The following is a 22,921-nucleotide window of genomic DNA, read 5'->3' as shown; positions in this document are numbered from 1 at the left end:
TTAATACGGGGCTCTTATTGGAATATTATTTTGGTGGAAAAAACCAGAGTTGAAAGATACATTTCGTGGTTTATGCTGACGGCCTGAACTGTTTATATACGACAGATATATTTTTCCAGAATTTAATTGCCCATAATTAAGGCTGCATATAACACACGAGTGTGCATTATACACGAATAAATAAGTCTTGTGTACATTGATCAATCGAAAGGAGTGCTAATGGGGATTGTTCACTAGCCAATATATTAGCAATTATCGCCGTGGGGGCTTATTAGAGCGGGGCGCTTATTACGTTGAATACGGTAAGCATGTTACGTGACAATGTCGTTAAAATCAGTTCTTGCTCCTGCTACAGGAGGACATCCCATTACGGGTCACGTCAGTACGACCATTCACAAACTTTGACCAACCAATGATATGATTATCAGTCAAGCAGAAAGCAGCTTTCTTGAGCTTTATGGCACTAGTTTCAAACTTCCATTTCAGACTACGGTTTGAAAAATATTTGGACAAATTTATCAATTCAAAGTTTTAAAACTGAACAAAAGAACATTCTGGAATGTCCAACAGATGGCCGAGATTGTATGGCAGTACTTCCCACGGGCTTTGAAACGTTTCTTCCATTTTTTTAATGTTTAGCAAACTGATGCGAGCTATTGACGGCGATTTTGACGGAATCAGACGTACATCCCGCAACTGTTGTTCTGAATGCTCCGTGATAACAATTTAGAGGTTGCATGATTAGAAAACACATTCTGACTGTCACTTTCCCGTTCTGGTAAGTGGTGCCCTGATTGGTCAGATGAAAGGTCGTTCTGACGTGACCCATAATGGTTTGTCCACAGATCTTTGCAGTAGCAAGAACTAAGATCTGATTTCAATGAGATTGGTTAAATGACAAATGGAAATAGCAGAGAAACTTGCAAGAATTGATACATGTAAATACACTGGAAATCATTAATGTTATAACATTAAATGTATATTAAGAGTTATAACATCCCTGATTTTTCAAATTTCCTCGAATAAATATTTTGAATTATTTTTTTTCTAAATCACAAAAAAAAGAAGTTTTTTCTTTCAAAAGCTTGAACAGTTTGAAACTTTTTCAAATAAAAACTAACACCAATGACTGTAATATGTGTCAAGATATGTATTAATTTAAGTTAACCAATGCCAAAATATTGGAATAACCACAATAAGATCTAACACAAACACACACCGAACAGACAGGGTAACTAATACAGACACAGACCTCTACAGACACAAACACAGACCTACATAGACACAGACATACAGAGAGACAGTTGTTAAATGTGCTGTTGATAGTGTATCTACAGGAAGTTAATGCAACTCCAATCACCAAAGCAGGTTTGTATAGAACATCAAGTTTAAGTTAGTTAAAACACGCATTAGTTTTGGTTCAATGTAAAACTATGATCTTATCCTTGCTTTACATTTCCAACCAGAACTGAGGAGTCGTGTTTTAACCTATTCTTCATGAGATGGACCCAATAGAACAAATTCACGGAACCAGACACCCAAACCCAGAGAGACAGAACACAATGCCCACCAGGGAAGTGTCGGCGATGTTGTATGCTCCACTGGGTGGGGGAGTGGAAGCGGTGGTAGTCGCCGGGCGCCAGATAGATGATGGTGTGGTACAGCCGGTGCCCTGGTTTCACCCCCAGCCGTTCCTGGTACTCCTTGTCAGACAGGTGGTTGATGTCCTCGCCATGTCGAGTTCGCTGCCAGGCTGGCCCCAGGAAACCCCGGAGTGAGTATGTGACCCCCTTGACTTGTTCCACCACCCCGTTCTTCACCTGGCCATGGTGCAGGATCTTGCCATCAGCCGGGCTTGTCTGCAAACAGTGAGTGAGTGAGTGAGTGAGTGAGTGAGTGAGTGAGTGAGTGAGTGAGTGAGTGAGTGAGTGAGTGAGTGAGTGAGTGAGTGAGTGAGTGAGAGTGAAAATTTAACGTCCCATCGGCATTATTGCAGCCATATAGCGACTAGTGAGTAAGTGAATTGGGTTTAACTCCGCTTTGGAAGTATTTAAGGGATATCACAGCGTGTCAGCTTGATGTGGGAGGATAGAACAAACTGATGCATGTCGTTTACCACTCTGCTGGAACCATGAGCATGGGTATTGTGCTGAGAAACCTAGAAACACAATTGGGGTGAACAGTGATTCGAACCCATGATCATAAGTTCTGGCAGCATTCATGAGAGACTCGTTTTAATCCAGGACAAGCCGAATAGTGACTCGTGCCCCTCTCCCTTTTCGCGACCGGGTTCCGTCTTAGCGCAAACAGACATACCTAAACAATTGTCAGCTCGTTGCGTAATGGTTCACATATATTTCCCCATATATTATACATATTTCAGATGCAGTTTGAAGCACATCGGGACGTCCAGAATCATACAGTATGATTGAACACATTTAACTATGTCTTGGGTATATCTTTAGATGCAAGACGTATGTAAAATCAAAAATTATTATTCTTTGATGAAGAACTTGAAATCATATGTGCATTCTGATTGGTTTGTCGTATTTTCGCACATAACATTCATCGATAGGGGGACGAGTCTTCTTGCAGGTTACGGAAAGGGGCGAGTGGTGACGAATGGTTCTGGCTGGCTCAAGGGAGATAACTCTGCACTGTGAATTGTGTCCCCTTGGACAACTGGCAGGGCAAACCTCAGTACATGGTTAATAATTTCCACATATGGTTATTGAACATTCTACCATGAATTTGGAATTTACTCGATTCTGATTGGTCAATCAGAGGCTATTAAATCACAATAAACCCCCTCTGATTGAAACAGTTGGTTTGACGGCCGCATCACCGCGGAAGCTAATATTCATAGAATAGTACTATTTTCAGTCAGTGTCGGTAGGCATATTTAAATAATTATATCTGTAATTACAGGTTACAAAATGCACAGACGCAGTTACTACAATATTCAAAGGATGTGTGGCAATACATTTCGTGCAGAAAACACGATAGAAATCTACACAGGGAATGATTTTACGTTTTGGAGACACAGAGAGCTTGGAATTTTGGCGCTTTTCTATATACGACTGTGACGTCATTTCTTTCACGTCACAATGAGCGTTATGACGTCATGATGGTGACGTGCGATGTAGAGCGAAAGCCTTGCAAAGCTTGCTTTGTTTTCTTTAGGGATGCCCACCTCATGTCAGCTTACCAAGCTGCCGTGCTTATATGCTTTCAACGCCTGTCATATGTTAGAGTGAAGTATTACGGTGTAAACAAACTGCTTGAGTATATACGGCACCATAATTTGTTCGGTGATTCCGTAATTCAGATCGATAACCCACTCAAAACACTGAACTCAACCCATGCCGCTTCACTCAGTATATTTGCTAACATCAAAGAGTTCGCATTTTATTTAGTCATGGTAGAATGGAGATGAACATACTGTGTTTTCAATGTAGAGCTAGGTTACCTGTAGATTTAACGCTGTGCGTTCGGTTCCAAATTCAATTTAGCGGGGTTAAATCTACAGGTAACCTAGCTCTACATTGAAAACACAGTATGTTTATCTCCTAATTGGATACTAGTTGTGAGAAGAAAGATTTAAAAAAAAGGAAATATCAAAATTGCTTCAAAGGGCACTAACAATCTGACACCATAATCTTTTAAATTACATGTATTATCTTGACTAAATCAAGAGAGTGAGTGAGTGAGCGAGTGATTATTGCTTATCGTTGTACCAGCAATCAAATAGTTATTCATGGAGATAAATCAACACAAAAAAGGTGCTCTTATCTTGAATGGGGTCACTTATTCGAGGAATTGGGCAAGAAAAAAAAAGGATTGTTTACCATGTATTTGTTTACCTAACACTGTAAAGTCCAAAGTCCATAACACACAGTCACATACTTAAAGGGCAAGTTCACACGGAAATGAACCTATTTTTCTTGTACTTTTTCCACATTAAAAGTGTTAACCTAGTAGTGTCATAGACAAAAATATAAAAATATCACAATTAATTAACATATGTTTTGCATTAAAACGATTTATATTTTTCACATTTACCAAGTGTTCTATTTTCATAACAAAAACACCATGGCTTATGCCCCTTGCAATATGACGTCATTGGTGCCAATTGATAAACATTATGACGTCATCATGCTATGTTAGAGCCGCTTCACGTGGTGTAGGTACGGCTGTGTGATTCTAGCGTCTCAGATGCCAGCCAGCATAGTGTTATGCTGAGTCACCACTGCACCAGAGTGTGTCGTAGGCCATGTTGTTTTACCGAAAACTGGTACTTGATATCTTTTGCGTTGAGAATAGACAGGGATCCAGTTGAATTGGCACCAATTACGTCATAATCTAAGGGGGATAACTCAAGCCTGTTTAGCTCGAAAAACGAAGGCCTCATAACGGCATATCATTTTCAAACTATTGTGAGCTTCCTACTTTCAATGTGAAAAAAATGAGTTTACATTTTCAAACACAGATATTAACTAATTCTAAAATTGCATTTTGTTTAGAAAAAGAAAGAAAGTGATTTTTGCGTGTACACTTCCCCTTTAAGTGATCACTAGTTACCATGGCAACAAATACAACAATGTCTAGATGCCATTACATAATTCAACACCAAATTCAAAAGTATTCGGACATGGAATACATAGGTGTGGCAGTACAAGACTGACAAACATCTTGTTGAATATGTTCGTACATACTGGTGATATACATAAGAAAACACATTTTTTTGACCAACTGATTAAGACCTCAGAACTGAGGTCAACAGTCAGAGTCCAAGTTGACATCAGGTGTGTGCAGATATACACAGGGAATCAACATGTTGACGGAGCTGTGAGATTACACTGCCCTCTGGTGGTCAGTCAGTCTACAGGTTCTGCATGACACCATCAGAGGCGAGAGGTAAAGGCCGGGTGATACTGGGGTGAGATAACAGTGTGTATTTACTGACTGATATCACCATGTCACGCCCACACTCCACAGTATCACCTGTCCGGCTGCAAGGTCAATAAACGGACTTCGGGACAACATCAGAAGGATATAAATATAGAATGTTCATGTAAGAATTCGTAAACGGTCGTGAAAATTCCGGTCGATTGCAGGATTTGCAAAGCATGCGCACCGCCAACTCATTGTCAACAGATATTTTCCAAATCTTCAATGTTTTTAATGAAGGTGCTCATGTGATTTGATGCATTTCGCGTAAGACCCATTTATCACAATATAGATCTTGATTATTGTCCTGACTGGGTCCTGCTATTTTGTTTGAAGCAAATTCAAGTGATACAAGAGGTGGAATCTGATTGGTCAATGGGAGAGGCTTAGAAGGGACATAACCTGTAATAGCCAAAGGTAGAGCCCAGGAATTCCAGTCAAGTTCAGCTGGGGTGGAAACTGGATTTTTAAAGTCAGTTAACTCTCTTGCCTCGGGAAGATGCAGTATAATAAGCCAACAGCTTAACCATTGTGCTACCCCAATGCCCTCACAATCTAGCAGTAATCTTGTTGAGTGCCGCATTGAACAACATTCGCTCACTGACAGACAACTCACCAGGGAATGAGCATCATCAATAGGTCGGACGTGGGATTTCAGTTGTCGACGGAAAAACTCTCCAAGGTTTCGGTAGTGCTTCAAATCTTCAATCTCGGCCTCAGACAGATTACATCCAAACATCCAGACATAAATACTGAGGAGCGGATGACGCAGGAAGACAGGAAGGTGAAGGTCGTTGAAGCGCCCCCACAGTCTGGATATTGCTTTTAAAGGCATCTTTCGGTATAACGTGACCTGGAACAGCCATCACATGAATACATCATAAAAATATTTCAACCAAATGGCTTTTCAACAAAGCACCTTATCATCCCAAAAGAGAGCACATACGGACAAAATATATAAAATGACACATACAAAGAACTATAACACAAATACCAATAACCTGAAAAGAAAACACAAACTTGTACAAATATTGTTTTGTGCATCACCATCTTAATTAGAATTCTAATGATTCTCTGTAGACAGTGTACATGCGACAAATAACACAGTAAATACTTTTTTGCTGATGTTGGAGGTTGCTAAAATGCTTCTCCTGCCTGCATGGGGAAGACATATGAAACCCAAAGGTCAGCGACATTTGAGGCACTTAAAAAATCATCTGATGACTTGGCAAAACATTTCCATGACTTAGATCGTATCTTGACGTCTTATTAACAGATTATGAAACCAAGAAAGGCTTGCATGAAGATATGGAACACTTTGACAGTTTCTTGACAGCGTTCTAAAGGAAATAATTGTAGTTTAGGTTGACCTTTTGATTGAATCATCCTTCAAGATTTAAGTGATTGAGTGAGTATGATTTTACGCCGCTTTTAGCAATATTCCAGCAATATCACAGCGAGGGTCACCAGAAATGGGCTTCACACATTGTACCCATGTCGGGAATCGAACATGGGTCTTCGGCGTAGCGAGCGAAAGCTTTTACCACTAGGCTACCCGACTGCCCCCTTAAAGATTTAAGAATTCCATCAGATATTATGTGGCAATAGAGTACTGTCAGTGGCTGCAAATGAATGAAGCGCTTGTACATGGTGACTAGAATATTTTAGTGATCTGTGGCAACCAGAGTACTTCAGAGTTATCTGCCTTTGTTTATCAACTCTGGGACAGACTACATCATTTTAAAAGTTTCCTTAGGTGACCGTCATAAGAAGGCTGTCTGTACCTATAGAAGAGTGATATGAGGGTGACTGGAGACCTACCAGTGGTTTACAACAAAGGTAATATTTCTCAAGTTTCCCAGGTAGAATGAATTCCAATGAATTAAGTCATTACTTATTGATGTTTGCAGCTTGAATAAGTGGTCTCCCAAACTGCACTTGCTGGGTTCAAAACCAAGGTCCATGACTCGTCCACAAAAATACTGCAAGACACCGACAGACCAACCATTTAAAACTCTGAAGGCAGTGTTCGGAATAAGCGCCTGCCCTAAGGTGCGGGACAGGTAGATCTCTCATGTCTGGCCCATAGTTTCAAATCTGTATGGCTCCTTGAAGTAAATTTATTTGTTGATTTAGTTGTCACAATTTGCTGCAGTTTTTTTAAAATGAGGGTCTGAATAGTTTAGTCAGGGCCTGCAGCTTCCAAAGTCTGTGGGTTCTGATGGCGGCCTGGCAATTTATTTTATTTCCAGCACTGTCTGAAGGCCTGGGATTTTTGTAGGAGACAGTGTAGTATTTTGTCACTGCTTCAAGAAATACAACATGGAGCTGAACAATTATACAATTTCACAATCTAAGTAGTATAAACAATGGGGGTACGACACCACGGACCATGTACAGGGCCTGAAAATACTTTCTTTGAGCATGTGTGTTGAGGACATCCAGCGGACATTTTGTTTGGTGTAAAACCTGAGAGCAAAATGATTTTTCCAGTATTTTCTATAACAAATTATTTCTTTCAAACAATTCCCAGCCACCAAACCTGACCTACACACCAGATAATCCAATGACTTGTTCCTAATTCACACAAAGAACAAGCATGAAATACTCAGATCCTCTGCCAATACAGTCTAAGTCAAAGTTGCCATGGAAACTCGAAAAATAAACTATTAAAAAATTCCAAACTATCAAAAGGCACCAGCTCACCACTAGACCTATCGACACGCCAAGTTTGGTTAAGATATCTCTCATAATTTTTTTAGTTCTGCTCCGGAAACGAAACGGGATGGAGGGAGGAAGGGATAGACGGAAGGACAGACGGACAGCACCCATTCCTATATCCCCCTTCCACTTCGTAGCAGGGGATAATAAAGTTTTAATTACCTCTTCTGCAGTGAATAATGCACAACAGCGCCACATCCTGCTTATTGTAACTGATACCTGTATCGCTATTGTCAGCTTATGTGACATGTAACAAATTCCAACAGCACATAAACACATGAAAATTAGTCACCTGAAACAGCATTGTCTAAAACAGTGTCTATTCATTGGCATAAAGTACCCAATAGACGGATCAAAAGGAGTAAAAACATATCAAATACCCAAAGAAAACTATCATTACTCAAAGGAATCGATAATATGTAATTACTTTAGAAGCAGGAAAATGATACGGAATTGTTACGTGATGTTTCTGACATACACACACTGCTATCAGACAATGCTTTCAAAGCTGCAACAAGAAATCTGATCTTTGGATAATGTAACCTTAATTATTCATAAAGAATTACTTTTCGGCTCTTCTTCATTGCTTTCAATCATGTTCATAATTATTCAGTACACATGATACAAACATGTGTTACTCAGAATAAAATGATGTCACACGAGCAAAGTATTATCTGTGCTATTTACATACTGCACTAGAAATAAGTAGGGGTGTCATTTATTTAAATATTATTATCGACATATTGACTCCTAAGTATCATTATAATAAACATATAATAAATAATTAGTTATTCTGTATAAGTACAGATAAAAAGACAAACCCTATCTAGACCTAAATTACTCAATGTAATGCTAATATTAATTTTGCGACCCATAAAAGTTTCAAAATTGAATTTTCTATCTTCTCATAAACATGAACAAGGCTGCAGTGAATTAATTAGAAGATAAATACTATGTGTGTGTCTATTTCCGGGATTTTATCCAGTATTTGCATCTTGGAAATTTTCATTTGAGCCCCTCAAGCTAACGCTTTTGGGTCTCAAGATGAATTTCCAAGATGCAAATACTCGATAAAATCCCGGAAATAGACACACACATAGTATTTATCGATATTGTAAACCTATTGTTTTATTTAGAATAAAACATGTGCACTCTTTAACACCTCGTACTTACTCGGTTGTGAGGCGTCAACATCGAACGTTCTGTTGTTGCTATGGTGATTAGTATTAGTATGCAAAAAATGCTGAGTAATTATGTATTCCTACACAGTGATTTGGTCGCTTGCTTCAGGGAATGCAAATCATATTTTCACCCTTTGACATTTGGTCATGTGACCCAAATTAGCCAATCACAACACAGAACACACTTTCTATAGGTTTACAATTTAGTATCGATATTCATCAGTATTAAAGTATCGGTATTCGCGTTTCTCTTGCCAATGAGTATAGTAACATATAATCCATATAGAGTATGATTATACTGGAAAGATAGTCATATTATTGGATAGTGTGATTATGCTTTATACATGCAGACAATGTCGTGCTTTCACGTATGGCACTAAGAGTCTCTAATTGTTTGACAGGCATTACTTAGAAGTTGACAAATGACAAACTAGAGTTTCATTGGCTTCCACCTTTGTGTTCCCTGTCCATCGTGTTGTGACAGTATTACCCTTCTGTTGTCATTACATTCGTCACCACTCGCCCCTTGCCGTAACCTACAAGAGGACTCGTCCCCCTATTATTGAATGTTATGTGCGAAAATACGACAAACCAATCGGAATGCATGTACGATTTCAAGTTCTTTGTCACAGAATCCCTCAGAAATATATTTTGATTTTACATATGTGTTGCATCTAACATATACCCAAGACACAGTTAAATGTCTTCAATCATACTGTATAATTCTGCACGTCCCAATGGGCTTTAAATTGCATGTGGAATACATATAATATATGGTGAATCATATGTGAAGCATTGCGCAACGAGTTGACAATTGTATTAGGTATGCCCGTTTGCGCTAAGACGGAACCCGGTCGTAAAAATGGCCATGAGAGGGGCACGAGTCACTATTCGGCTTGTCCCAGAATAAAACGAGTTGGTCTATACCGAAACGTCCCCTTTACAGTATTTAAGAAGTTGGTATCCATAAATTGTGTCTACTTTGTAAGAGTCTCTAAACCTATACCAAAAATTGCTAACAGACAATGAAATCAAGTGTCCCTCTAAGACGTCCATTAGTTAACTGTTATCACAGAACATCTATTTTCCCATGAAGACACAACTAACAGAATCATTGTAGTGACCCTTCTTTATGCTGTACTTGTGTTGCTATACTATTTGAGTGCATTAATAATGATATGCCTCTTAAAAGAAATTAACTGAATCAGTTTCTCTGAGACATTTGACTAAATACAGTTTCTGAGACAACTGACTGAATAGTTTCTGAGACAATTGACTAAATACTGTTTCTCTGAGATGATTGTTTGAACAAATTATCTGAGCATGCTAAACATAGTTTCTCTAAGATGATTAATTAACTAAATACAGTTTCTTGAGTTGATCAAGTAAGTATTAATGGTGACTCCCTGCACTACAAACCAAGTAATCATCGTCCTGATATATGAAAATGAGAACCAGGACTGACTTGTCTATTTGACTACCGTATTTGACACAATAAGCACCCGCTCTAATAAGCGCCCACAGCGATATTTGTAATTTATTGGCTAGTGAACAATCCCAATTAGCACCCCTTCCAATTGATCAATGTATACAAGACTTATATATTTGCGTACAATATGCTCTCGTGTGTTATATGCACCCTTAATTATGGGCAATTAAATTCTGGAAAAATATACGTCATACATAAACATTTTAGGCTGTCAGCATAAACCACGAAATTTATCTTTCAACTCTGTTTTTTTCACCAAAACAATATTCTAATAAGAGCCCCTTATTTCTAATTTTGAGAACACCCTGGGCGCTTATTACGTTGAATACGGTATTTCTGCTTTAGCCAAGCTCAAGTTCCCATTGGCTGCTCGTTAAGCTGTTATCTTTGTACTTCAATCATATGTCGTGTAAACATATCAACATGTATATACATTTACTCTACACACATATCAGTATTCAACCAACGAATGGCCATGAACTCGCCCTGAAAAGCCGTTACAAAGAATATAGAAGTTATCCCTAAAAAAAGTATCACATATTCTAACATAGTTTCATAACCAAGTTTCATAAAAACTCAAACATGTGGTACACATGGAGATGTTGAATAAAACTTTTGGTTTAAAGATAAATGAAAAAACATCCATTGGCTTACCGTCTTGTTGACTTTTCTTTGATGGTGGCGAAGACTGTGCTTAGCTTTCGGATTTTTTTTAACCCATAATTTCAGTCTCTTTAAGACGGATTTATGCACGTATCGGACCTTCTTCCCCACTATCTGTTGCACACTGGCTGGAACGCTCTTATTAATACCGTACATGACCAGCAAATGTGGGGAGAGTTTTCTCATTTGGCACCAGAAGTCACTGGCGTAGATCTTGAGGAATTGCAGAAGGCCTCTCCGTGTCGTGCGCATCCCCCCGACAATCACCGTTATAAGGATTGTGGAGTATATGAAAGTTGGATTGAGTTTATGGAAGGATGTTAGAGAAGAGAGGCCGGACTGCATGTTGGTGGTCGACACACTGATGGAAGACATGACGTTACTGCTTTGCTCGCTGTCCGGGGGAAAAACAGACATTGTTCAGCTTTTGATGGTGAAACCGTTTCAGGTTTAGAAAGTTTATTTACAACCTATTTCTATCATGTAATGCCTGAATTAGGCAACGGAGGACATATAACCTTCTTGAAGAAAAGTCAAATCGTTCCTGAGAGTCCAGAGTGTTTCAATACAACCAAGTCCAGTAAAGTCACGGAGTCGTCATGCTGGTCATTAGCAGAGTGTTTCAATAAACAAAGTCCAGTAATATGATGGAGCTGTCATCCCAGCATCGTGTCTGGGTGACAAGGAGATAATCAGTTATATAGCAGGCCGTAATGTGACATCACAAGTGGAGGATCCCTATCTCGGGAGATTCCACTCTCCAGTCACGTAGCAGCCAATCCCATGCTGAAAAATGGACTGAGCTGCTTGGGTCTGGGTATAAAACGATGTGACACCACTTCACTCTCCCTCTGTTTTGATCTGTTGGGTAAGCTCACACTCGCCAACACAAATGAAAGACTTGGAAACATTTACATTAATAACTATCCAAATTATAAAATTGTCAATGTGGGCTGAGTTGTTTCATGAAAGAAGTTATGATAAAAACATCTACTGGTATTAAATCACACTGTAATTGCTTGACACAAGGACACGCTACAATTGGGGAATGGACAGTCACTGATCTCTCCACTACTATATTCATCTATCCCTTCCTTCACTTCATCCTTAACCCATCCATCCATCCATCTATCTTTCCATCCTTCCTTCCTTCCTCCCTCCCTCCCTTCCATCCATCCTTCCATCCATCCATCTTTCAATCCATCCATCCATCCAACCAATCATCCATCCTCCCTTCCATCCTCCCTTCCATCCATCCATCTTTCAATCCATCCATCCATCCAATCATCCATTCACCCTTCTATCCATCCTTCTATCCATACATCCATCCATCCTCGCTTCCATCCATACATCCACCAAACCACTCACCAACCAATCTGCCCTTTCATGCATGTATTCATCCATCTATCCATTCATCCATCTGTCAACCTAATCATCTGTCCACCCATCCATCCATCTTTGATCCATCTACCAATGCAACAACTCCATCTGGATACCATCTAGCCCACCACCCATCCACCTATCTGACACAAATAATAATTGAATTTTAAATATAAAAAAGTTAAATACTGGTTTTCCAAGGTCAGAGTTAGACTAAGGTTCTATGGAGTATTACCTTTGCAATGAGAAGCACAATTCTGACATTATAAAAGGACAGTTTACGGATGGTCAAAATATCAATAAACGTATGACTCTTTTGTAACCTGGGGAGGGTACTGAAAGAATCAAAGAAGAAATTAAAGAGATTTGATTGAAAAGAGGAAATGATATGAAATGTGGAGATCTCTTTCTTTGTCAACTCAATGATAATAAACTCTCTCTGTTCACCCCCCCCCCCCCCCCCCCCCCACAGCTCTGTGTCCCCACCACCCAACTGTGTCCCCTCCTCACCCAAATACAAAAACTGTCTCCCCCCAACTGTGTCCCCGTCCCCAACTGTGTCCCCTCCCCACCCAAATAAAAAAACTGTCTCAACCCCCCCAAATGTCTTCTCTCTCTCTCCCCCCCCCCAAAAAAACAACAACCCAAAACTGTGTCCCCAACCCCCAACTGTGTCCCCACCCCCCAACTGTGTCCCCTCCCTACACTACAGTAAGTAAACAATATTCTAGCTACATCCTGATTGCCTGTAAATATTTGAGTTTGGGCCAGACAAACCAGTTTTTGATAGCATGAGCAACGTCCAATGCTGTGGGGTCTCACAACCTGCTGTCCATTTGAGTCTCCCCAAGTGAGGGACTATGGTTTAATGCAATTTAAATTGCTTTTAGCAATATTCACGCAATAATATTCCAGGGGACACCGGAAATGGGCTTCCCACACAGTACCCATGTGGGGACATAAACCGGGGCTTTGGCATAATGAATGAACGCTTTAACCACTAGGCTACCTCACCACCCCTCAAGCACTAGGTACTGAATAGGCAAAATGACTGATCAGAAATATATACAAGTTTTATAAAACAGATGGCATGTGTTGCGCTGTCGTCTAAGGCGTCACATGCAATTTGTTGTGTAGAGTTGCATCCCTTGGGCACGCTAGAAACCTATCATTGTGGGTTTAAATTCTCGTTCTTTCGCCCAGGTTATGTTTCTAAGTTTGTCAGCACCATACCCAAGATCATGGGTTTCACCAAAGTGGTAAATGTCTAAGACCTGCATCACTTTGGGCTTTCCTACCACATCAAGCTGACACGCTGTGATATAACCGGAATACTGTCCAAAGCAGCATTAAACCCAACTCACTCGTTAACTTTAACAGAATTCCAGTTATATCAAGACATGACAGATTAATGTAGAAGGAAAATCTGAAGTGATGCAGGACATTTTACCACTTCGGTGAAACCAAAGAGCTGGCGCAGACAAACCTTTATCAGAGATTTGAACCCATGGGGGTAGGATTCCGGCACACCTAAGTGATGAACTATTGTATAGTGAATTTTGATGCAATATTCCAGCTATATGACAGCAGCCTTAAAATAATCCATTCTGGATCAGACAATCCAGTGATTGACATTGGCGGTAAAACGCGGATAAGTACAGATTATACTGGCAAACATTTTGATCTCTCATCTTGACAGTGTTGGCTAGTCATCATGGCACCCTTAATTAGCTATGCAGAGTTGCATCCCTTTGGTGTGCAAGGATTCTATAATCCTTGGATCATGTTGCTGGGGTTGCTGGGGACCTATATTCCTACCCAGAATCCCCCCACATGGACTCATACAACGACTTATTAGATGACTCATAAGATGGCTTAATTAACTTAATTGACTTCTCAAATTAAAAAACTTATTAAATGAAATATAAGATGACTTATTACATGAAATATCAGTTGACTTATTTAACGACCATGAAGACATATCAGCAGGGATTATCCTGGAAGTTTCACCCGTGAGAGAAAATCTCACCTGGTCCAAAAGCAAAGAGATTTTGGCGTGTGATGAGATTTTGCTAATTTTCAGAGATATCTTCTCACAGCAGAAAACTGTATTTGATTTTCGGTATTTGTGACTAGACTATATAGATGTATCCTCCGATATCCTATTTTCTATCATTAATATTCCCCTGTGAATTATTAAAAGATTAGCATGAATGAGTGACTTTGGTTTTACGCCACTTTTAGCAATATTCCAGCAATATCATGGTGGGGAACACCAGAAATTGTACCCATGTCGGGAATCGAACCAGGTCTTAGGTGTGACGAGCGAACGCTTCAACCACTGGCTACCCGACCGCCCCTTAGCATCAGTAGAAACAAAATATTACATAAGTACTTCAGGAAAAATTACACTAATATTTGTATTTCTGTTCATTGTCGACTTTATGGGGAATTATTCTCGTGGACAATTATAGATTGTTTAGGAGGCATGTTTACCACCGTCAGCTGTTCATTTCGTTGGCATGCAGGAGACAACAATCTGCTGTTATCAAATTTCAACAATGTGTCATAACTTAATATATTGAAAGTGATGACATGAAATAGGGAGTGTTGTAAATGGTATTCCAGTTTGTTGGCAAAAAATATATTATTTACATTCCAGTGCTTTATCAATTTTGCAGCGTTATTTCCGTCTGTAATGAGTTCCATACCAGAGATCGGGTCTCTGACCATATCAAAAGAAATCTTCTCAATATGGAGTTTTGAATTAATTAGAAGTGACAGTTCATTTACAATGACTATTGCTCCAGGTTCACCCTTTTAATTAGCAACAATTAAGTAATTTATTTCCTGCAGAAGGTGGCGTGTTTGCCATGTGCAGCTGCAAGAAAATGTTCACAAGTAACAGGAAGTTGAAAAGACAGTTGACATTCACGATATTTATGAATTACAATTGAATGATTAAGTCACAGTTTTAAATTTTTATGGTCAAATCTGGAGGCAAATGTATTGTAGCATATTCCAACAAATCTAAATCCAACTTGCTGTTTGGCCACTAAAAATAGTTCGAAATTCATAATTCACGTATGATGGTCATTTTGCACGAGGATATGTTCATGAAAAAAGTGCCATCCTTAAGACTAGGAGAATCTCATCTAAAATACGATTGTTTCTGATCTGAAAATTTGTGTATTCTTATGGAGAAAGAGTTGAATGTATATTTATTTAGGTTTTGTTGTCATTTAAAAATCGGAATTTGCTTGTGTTTTGAAACTTTACCCGTGATTGCCTTTTTTCTCTTGATTTCTGTACAGACGTACATTCATGTACGTCTTTGATTTCTGCTATTATTTGAGTTAGAAAAAATAAATTTAATTTTAGATCACAGAATAAGATTTTTGTGTGCTACCAAAGTGTTTATTGTAAAAACAAACACTCGCTTTGCCAATCAGGGATAAAAGATATGTTGCACATTCCACCATTGTCCCCTGATGCAAAGCTCCATGCAGTGACATAGGAATCGGCTTTGCACAGTAAGAGATAGCACGCAGTGTTGCGAGTATTCAAATTGCCGTTTCGATTGACAACTTTTGATGATTGAATTAACTACTGTGTAAGTTTTTCAGGTACGGTAGATAATTTTATTCAAGCAATGTGACATTTTTGATTTTTTTGTAGGTGAAAATGAGAGCTTCGATGCACATAAAACTTGATGCACACGATTTTCAATCGCACTGATTAAATGTTCATGCGATATCTATGAAAACTTTGCGAGAATATCGCCGAATCGCGGCCAAAGTCAATCCCTATATTAGATGACTTATTAAATGACACATAAAATGAAAAATGAGATGAGAATTGGTCTATCATCTGTATCTTATAAAAGAATAACAATGCTGCTTTTTCCCAGAATTCCTGCTGGGTAGCCATGGGTGGAGAACTGGAGTCGTCTTTCTCATCCGAATCACCATGGGGTTTGATATGACATTATTCTCATTCAAACAGGACGTAAACTTAGAGACTGTTCGCTACACACATCCTTACCCTACCAGGACACATGTTTGACACTGAATCCCCATTTCAGCCCCCTTACCAATCCCCAGTTACCATGACAACAAACCTCTACAGGGCACAGACTTGTTCTGATGGAGCTTGAATCAATTCAAGAACTGTATCATTAATTTTCTTCTAATTACAAATCTTCTTTCATAAACTTCGAAAAACGAACAAAATTAAACCTTTTATGTCTTATCATCAGTGTGACGAAACTTGTACACAAACACGAAGACAGATGAAAGTGATGCAATAATACTTTTGACTAGTGTAAATTAATAATGACTGTCACGTTTAGATCACGTTTTAGCTGTCATAGTCCCAGTGGAAATTTCCATGCCATATACTTCCATGGTCTCCATGGAAAACCCATTATCAGGCAGCTGGCCCGATATACAACAATATGTAACTCACTGACCTAGTACAAGTTCGCTATCTACTCCACCAGATCACAGTCAAAGTTTCGATCGAAAGTTTGATACAAAAAACTTCTTTCATACAACTCCTTCACACTGAAAAACACACAACAACTTTCAAAATATTCAAGATCTCAACACACAAAAACAGTGAGTGAGTGAGTGAGTATGGTTTTACGCCGCTTTTAGCAATATTCCAGCAATATCACGGCAGGGGTCACCAGAAATGGGCTTCACACATTGTACCCATGTCGGGAATCGAACCCGGGTCTTCGGCGTTAACCACTAGGCTACCCGACCGCCCCCACACAAAAACAAAAAGTCACATGCATTATTCTGATGTATTATAGTGAGTGAGTGAGTATGGTTTTACACCTCTTTTAGCAATATTCCAGTAATATCACGGCGGGGGACACTAGAAATGGGCTTTACACATTGTACCTGATGCATACTACTCTACACAATTTAATGTACTGACAAACGCTATGGGGTTATTGACACTGTAGAGGTTAACGGGGACGTCCTTATCAATGGCACCAACCCAGGCTTGAGGGATTCACCAGAGTTTTAAACATCTAAGACCTGCTTCTATTCAGATTTTCCTCTCAACACGATGCAACTGAAATACTGACCACAGTGGCGTTTAATCCACTATTACGTGATCATATTTATCATATTGTATGTCACTTTTCAAGCACCGTTAAACACAACTCACACACTCCTTAGCAATACTTGTATAATCTTAACCTTAAAAAAGAATGCATAGGTCACAAACTTGATCTACATCATAATCTCTTACAATATGAAACTAAACAATGAAACTTTAAGTTTTCAAATTTCCTAAGGAGTTGTCAGATGGACCAGGTCATATGCCCCCGAAATGGCCATTGTTTTCTGTGGAATATGATCCCCTGGTTTCTTTAAGTCTACGTGTCCATCACTCACCCAGGGAATGAATCTCTGCCCCGTATGTATTCAAATCAACCTGCATCTCTGGATGATGAGACCATCTCGGTGTTGTAGTGGATAGACCGTCTGTTTGGAAAGCAGTAGGTTGGCAGTTCGATACCCAGCCCAGTCAAACCAAAGATGTTTAATGAGGTACCTCTTGTTACCTGCCTGGAGCTCGGCATTAGGGGGATAAAACAAGGACTGGTCAGCTCGATGTTGGTATGATGTGTCTGATTGAGTATCCATGTTAAACTGTGGCATGGTATCTTATTTTCCAAGCCCAATAAAACCAGTCCTAACCAGTGCAAGCAGCCACAAACAGCCATTCACATACATAAGTGCAAAAGTCTTGTACAAGTAGTTAAACCCAACTTTACCACACCTCTGGCTCATAATTCTCTATTTGAAAACGTGAGTACTTACTGGGTGGGGGAGAACTTGTGTGGACTGAGAGTGGGACTTAGTGGAGGGGGATGGGGATTCAGTTGAGGGTGGGGCTTAGAAGAGAGGGGTGGGGACTGAGCTGGGGTGGGGACTTAGTGGAGGGGGTGGGGGGGGGGCTTAGTTGGGACTTAGTGGAGGGGTGGGGACATAGTGGAGTTGGAGACTTAGTGGGGACTTAGTAGGGTGGAGACTTAGTGGGGGGTGGGGACTTAGTGGAGGGTGGAGACTTAGTGGATGGGGGACTTAGTAGGGGGTGGAGACTTAGTGGGGGGTGGAGACTTAGTGGGGGCTGGAGATTTAGAAGGGGTGGAGACTTAGTGGAGGGTGGAGACTTAGTGGGGGTGGAGACTTAGTGGGCGGTGGAGACTTAGTGGGGGGTGGAGACTTAGTGGAGGGTGGAGACTTAGTGGAGGGGGGAGACTTAGTGGAGGGGGGACATAGTGGAGATGGACTTAGAGGAAGGGGGAGTTAGTGGAGGGTGGACTTAGTAGGGTTGAGACTTAGTGGAGTGGGGGGGGGGGGACTTAGAAGAGGGGGGGAGTCTTAGTGGAGACTTAGAGGGGGATGGAGACTTAGTGGAGGGTGGAGATTTAGTGGAGGATGGCGACTTAGTGGAGGGTGGAGATTTAGTGGAGGGTGGAAATTTAGTGGAGGGTGGAGACTTAGTGGGGGGTTGGAGACTTAGTGTGGGGTGGAGACTTAGTGGAGGGTAAAGACTTAGTGGACGGTGGAGACTAAGTGGGGGGGTGGAGACTCAGTGGGGGGTGGAGACTTAATGGGGGTGTAGACTTAGTGGAGGGTGGAGACTTAGTGGAGGGTGGAGACTTAGTTTGGGGTGGAGACTTAGTGGAGGGTGGAGACTTGGGGGGGGGGGGGGGGCGGAGACTCAGTGGAGGGGGGGGGGGGGGCTTAGTGGAGGATGGAGACTTAGTTGGGGCATAGTGGAGGTTGGAGACTTAGTGGGGGTGGAGACTTAGAGGGGGTGGAGACTTAGTTGGGACTTAGTGGAGGGTGGAGACTTAGTGGAGGGTGGAGACTTAGTGGGGTGGTGGAGACTTAGTGGGGGGTTGGAGACTTAGTGTGGGGTGGAGACTTAGTGGAGGGTGAAGACTTAGTGGACGGTGGAGACTTAATGGGGGGTGTAGACTTAGTGGAGGGTGGAGACTTAGTGGGGGGGTGGAGACTTAGTGGAGTGTGGAGACTTAGTTGGGGGTGGAGACTTAGTGGGGACTTAGTGGAGGGTGGAGACTTAGTGGAGGGTGGAGACTTAGTGGGGGGGTGGAGACTTAGTTGGGGGGGTGGAGACTCAGTGGAGGGGGGGGGGGGCTTAGTGGAGGATTGAGACTTAGTGGGGACTAAGTGGAGGGTGGAGCCTTAGTTGAGGGTGGAGACTTAGTGGAGGATGGAGACTTAGTGGGGGGTGGAGACTTAGTGGTGACTTAGTGGAGGGTGGAGACTTAGTGGAGGATGGAGACTTAGTGGGGGGTGGAGACTTAGTGGAGGGTGGAGTCTTAGTGGGGGATGGAGACTTAGTGGAGGGAGGAGACTTAGTGGGGACTAAGTGGAGGGTGGAGCCTTAGTTGAGGGTGGAGACTTAGTGGGGGGTGGAGACTTAGAAGGGTTAGGAGACTTAGTGGGGGATGGAGACTTAGTGGTGACTTAGTGGAGGGTAGAGACTTAGTGGAGGGTGGGGGCATAGTGGAGGGTGGAGACTTAGTGGGGGGGTGGAGACTCAGTGGAGGGGGGGCTTAGTGGAGGGGGGATGGAGACTTAGTGGAGGATGGAGACTTAGTGGGGGCATAGTGGAGGGTGGAGACTTAGTGGGGACTAAGTGGAGGGTGGAGCCTTAGTTGAGGGTGGAGACTTAGTGGAGGGTGGAGCCTTAGTGGGGGGTGGAGACTTAGTGGTGACTTAGTGGAGGGTGGAGACTAAGTGGAGGGTGGAGACTTAGTGGAGGATGGAGACTTTGTGGGGGGTGGAGACTTAGTGGAGGGTGGAGTCTTAGTGCGGGATGGAGACTTAGTGGAGGGTGGAGACTTAGTGGAGGGAGGAGACTTAGTGGGGACTAAGTGGAGGGTGGAGCCTTAGTTGAGGGTGGAGTCTTAGTGGGGGATGGAGACTTAGTGGAGGGTGGAGTCTTAGTGGGGGATGGAGACTTAGTGGAGGGTGGAGACTTAGTGGGGGGTGGAGACTTAGTGGGGGGGGTGGAGACTTAGTGGAGGGCTGGAGACTTAGTGGGGGGTGGAGACTTAGTAGGGACTTAGTGGGGGTGGAGACTTAGTGGAGGGTGGAGACTTAGTCGAGGCTGGAGACTTAGTGGTGACTTGGTGGAGGGGGGAGACTTAGTGGGGGGTGGAGACTTAGTGGGGGGTGGAGACTTAGTGGTGACTTAGTGGAGGGGGGAGATTTAGTGGAGGGGGGAGACTTAGTGGGGAGTTAGTGGAGGGTGGAGACTTAGTGGGGGGTGGAGACTTAGTGGGGACTTAGTGGAGGGTGGAGACTTAGTGGGGGGTGGAGACTTAGTGGAGGGTGGAGACTTAGTGGGGGGTGGAGACTTAGTGGTGACTTAGTGGAGGGTGGAGACTTAGTGGAGGGTGGAGACTTAGTGGGGGGTGGAGACTTAGTGGGGGGTGGAGACTTAGTGGAGCGTGGAGACTTAGTGGTGACTTAGTGGAGGGGGGAGACTTAGTGGTGGGTGGAGACTAAGGGGGGACTTAGTGGAGGGTGGAGACTTAGGGGGGGCATAGTGGAGGATGGAGACTCAGTGGAGGGGGGGTCTTAGTGGAGGGTGGAGACTTAGTGGGGGTGGAGACTTAGTGGGTGGGGGGTGGGGGTGGAGACTTACTAGGGTGGAGACTAAGGGGGGACTTAGTGGAGGGTGGAGACTTAGGGGGGGCATAGTGGAGGATGGAGACTTAGTAGGGTGGGGCTTAGTGGTAGTTTAGTGGAGGGGGACTTAGTTGAGGGTGGGGACTTAGTGGAGGGGGGGTGGGGGGGGGGGTTACTTATTGGAAAACTCCATGGTCTGGTACCTGTTTAAATCAAGATCTTGACTTTGAGAATAACTCAAGCCATAAGAACTTAGGCTTACTTTTCCCAAGTGATTTGATTTTGAAATTAATTTCAATATTAATTTCAGGTCCTTTTCTGAGGAAGTTTCCAAAAATGTGGCTCCCTGATTTCAAGTCGAGATAGCAGCTCAGTTTACCATTGGAACAACGCTTCAAACTAATGAGGACTGTCATATTGCCGGTACTGATGACACTTTAATGGGTTTGCAACATATTCAAAATGGTGCCAGAATAAATTGGTTTTCCAAAATGATAACAATTACAACTACCAATTACAAAGTCCAAATGTTTCATAAATGTTGATGACCTCGCATCTAACATCATGATACTCAATGTCCAAGTCATGGGCAACCTTCTGGTGCACCAGATAACACAAGGTAGGAAGGCAGACGCCAACCAATAGACTCACACGTCCTTGACCTTGGAGCTATCAGGAGATTTCCCTTGGGGGCATGGACACCATGGCAAGTGGGCAGGGACATATGGCACACTGGGGACCTTCTCAACACTTCTTTTAAACACATCGTTTAAACGTGACAGATTTCTGACCAATTCCATCATTCTGAGATCAATGACACAAAGCCATTGTTCCGAAAACGTGGTTCATCTAATTTTAATGAATGATACTAATCTATTCCAGTTGGTGCAATAAGTGTCTGGATGGTTCATGAGAGGTTCCCTTGCCGTGCCGGCAGGGCAAGCTATCTCTGGCGCAGGGAGTGATTGTGACCACCAACACCTGATCTGAAGTATGTTATAGTTTGAGACACAGGGTTCTAATTGACATAAGTCTGCTAGTCTAAGACTTGTAGGATTCTGGAAGAATAAATGACACTTTCTTGAGGTCCACCATGTTTACCATTATGCAGATGCCAACTCTGTAGCGCCTACTTTATGTGGACTTGTGAAAATAAAAATTAATTTCAAACCATGGCCACGCTGTCGGTCATACCGACCTCATCACTCCACTTCACGAACTGTCAAATAATCTCTTCAAAATGACAAGTAGCCCCATTTTATACATATATAAGTCTTTGAAATGAGAACCTTGACAAACCCCCTGGAAATGGTTCAGTGCTGTCAGACTTCCGGGAGGGGTACAGTGCTGTCAGACTTCCGGGAGGGGTACAGTGCTGTCAGACTTCCGGGAGGGGTACAGTGCTGTCAGACTTCCGGGAGGGGTACAGTGCTGTCAGACTTCCGGGAGGGGTACAGTGCTGTCAGACGTCCGGGAGGGGTACAGTGCTGTCAGACTTCCGGGAGGGGTACAGTGCTGTCAGACTTCCGGGAGGGGTACAGTGCTGTCAGACTACCGGGAGGGGTACAGTGCTGTCAGACTTCCGGGAGGCGTACAGTGCTGTCAGACTTCCAGGAGTGGTACAGTGCTGTCAGACTTCCGGGAGGGGTACAGTGCTGTCAGACTTCCGGGAGGGGTACAGTGCTGTTAGACTTCCAAGAATTGGTACAATGCTGTCAGACTTCCGAGATTGGTACAGTGCTGTCAGACTTCCGGGAGGGGTACAGTGCTGTCAGACTTCCAAGAATTGGTACAGTGCTGTCAGACTTCCGAGATTGGTACAGTGCTGTCAGACTTCCGGGAGG

The 22,921-nt window shown here is 42.2% G+C and overlaps 1 protein-coding gene and 1 long non-coding RNA gene across 8 annotated transcripts in view; one reads left to right on the top strand and one right to left on the bottom strand.

Moving 5' to 3' along the window:
- LOC125380109 (phosphatidylserine decarboxylase proenzyme, mitochondrial-like) overlaps positions 1 to 22,921 on the bottom strand; it is a 67,618-nt gene that overhangs the window by 7,616 nt on the left and 37,081 nt on the right. For 4 of the 7 annotated variants that reach the window (XM_048396394.1, XM_048396396.1, XM_048396398.1 and 1 more), the window contains 3 exons: positions 10,996 to 11,398; positions 5,567 to 5,803; positions 1,571 to 1,859 (listed from right to left, as the gene is read on the bottom strand). In XM_048396394.1, the coding sequence (XP_048252351.1) occupies positions 1,571 to 1,859; positions 5,567 to 5,803; positions 10,996 to 11,398 (929 nt within the window). Of the gene's footprint in view, positions 1 to 1,570; positions 1,860 to 5,566; positions 5,804 to 10,995; positions 11,690 to 22,921 lie in introns of those variants that run through there. The other 3 variants (XM_048396397.1, XM_048396399.1, XM_048396395.1) reach the window with 2 other exon arrangements.
- Positions 18,118 to 22,364, top strand: LOC125380110. The gene is made up of 3 exons (XR_007221065.1): positions 18,118 to 18,215; positions 21,388 to 21,500; positions 21,960 to 22,364. It is a non-coding gene; the product is annotated as an uncharacterized LOC125380110 (long non-coding RNA).

This window comes from Haliotis rufescens, unplaced genomic scaffold (assembly GCF_023055435.1).
Source record: "Haliotis rufescens isolate VD_foot unplaced genomic scaffold, xgHalRufe1.0.p SCAF_15, whole genome shotgun sequence".
Classification (NCBI taxonomy): Eukaryota; Metazoa; Mollusca; class Gastropoda; order Lepetellida; family Haliotidae; genus Haliotis; species Haliotis rufescens.
The sequence above is the reverse complement of the archived record's forward strand: the minus strand, read 5'-3'. Positions and strand labels throughout refer to the sequence as shown.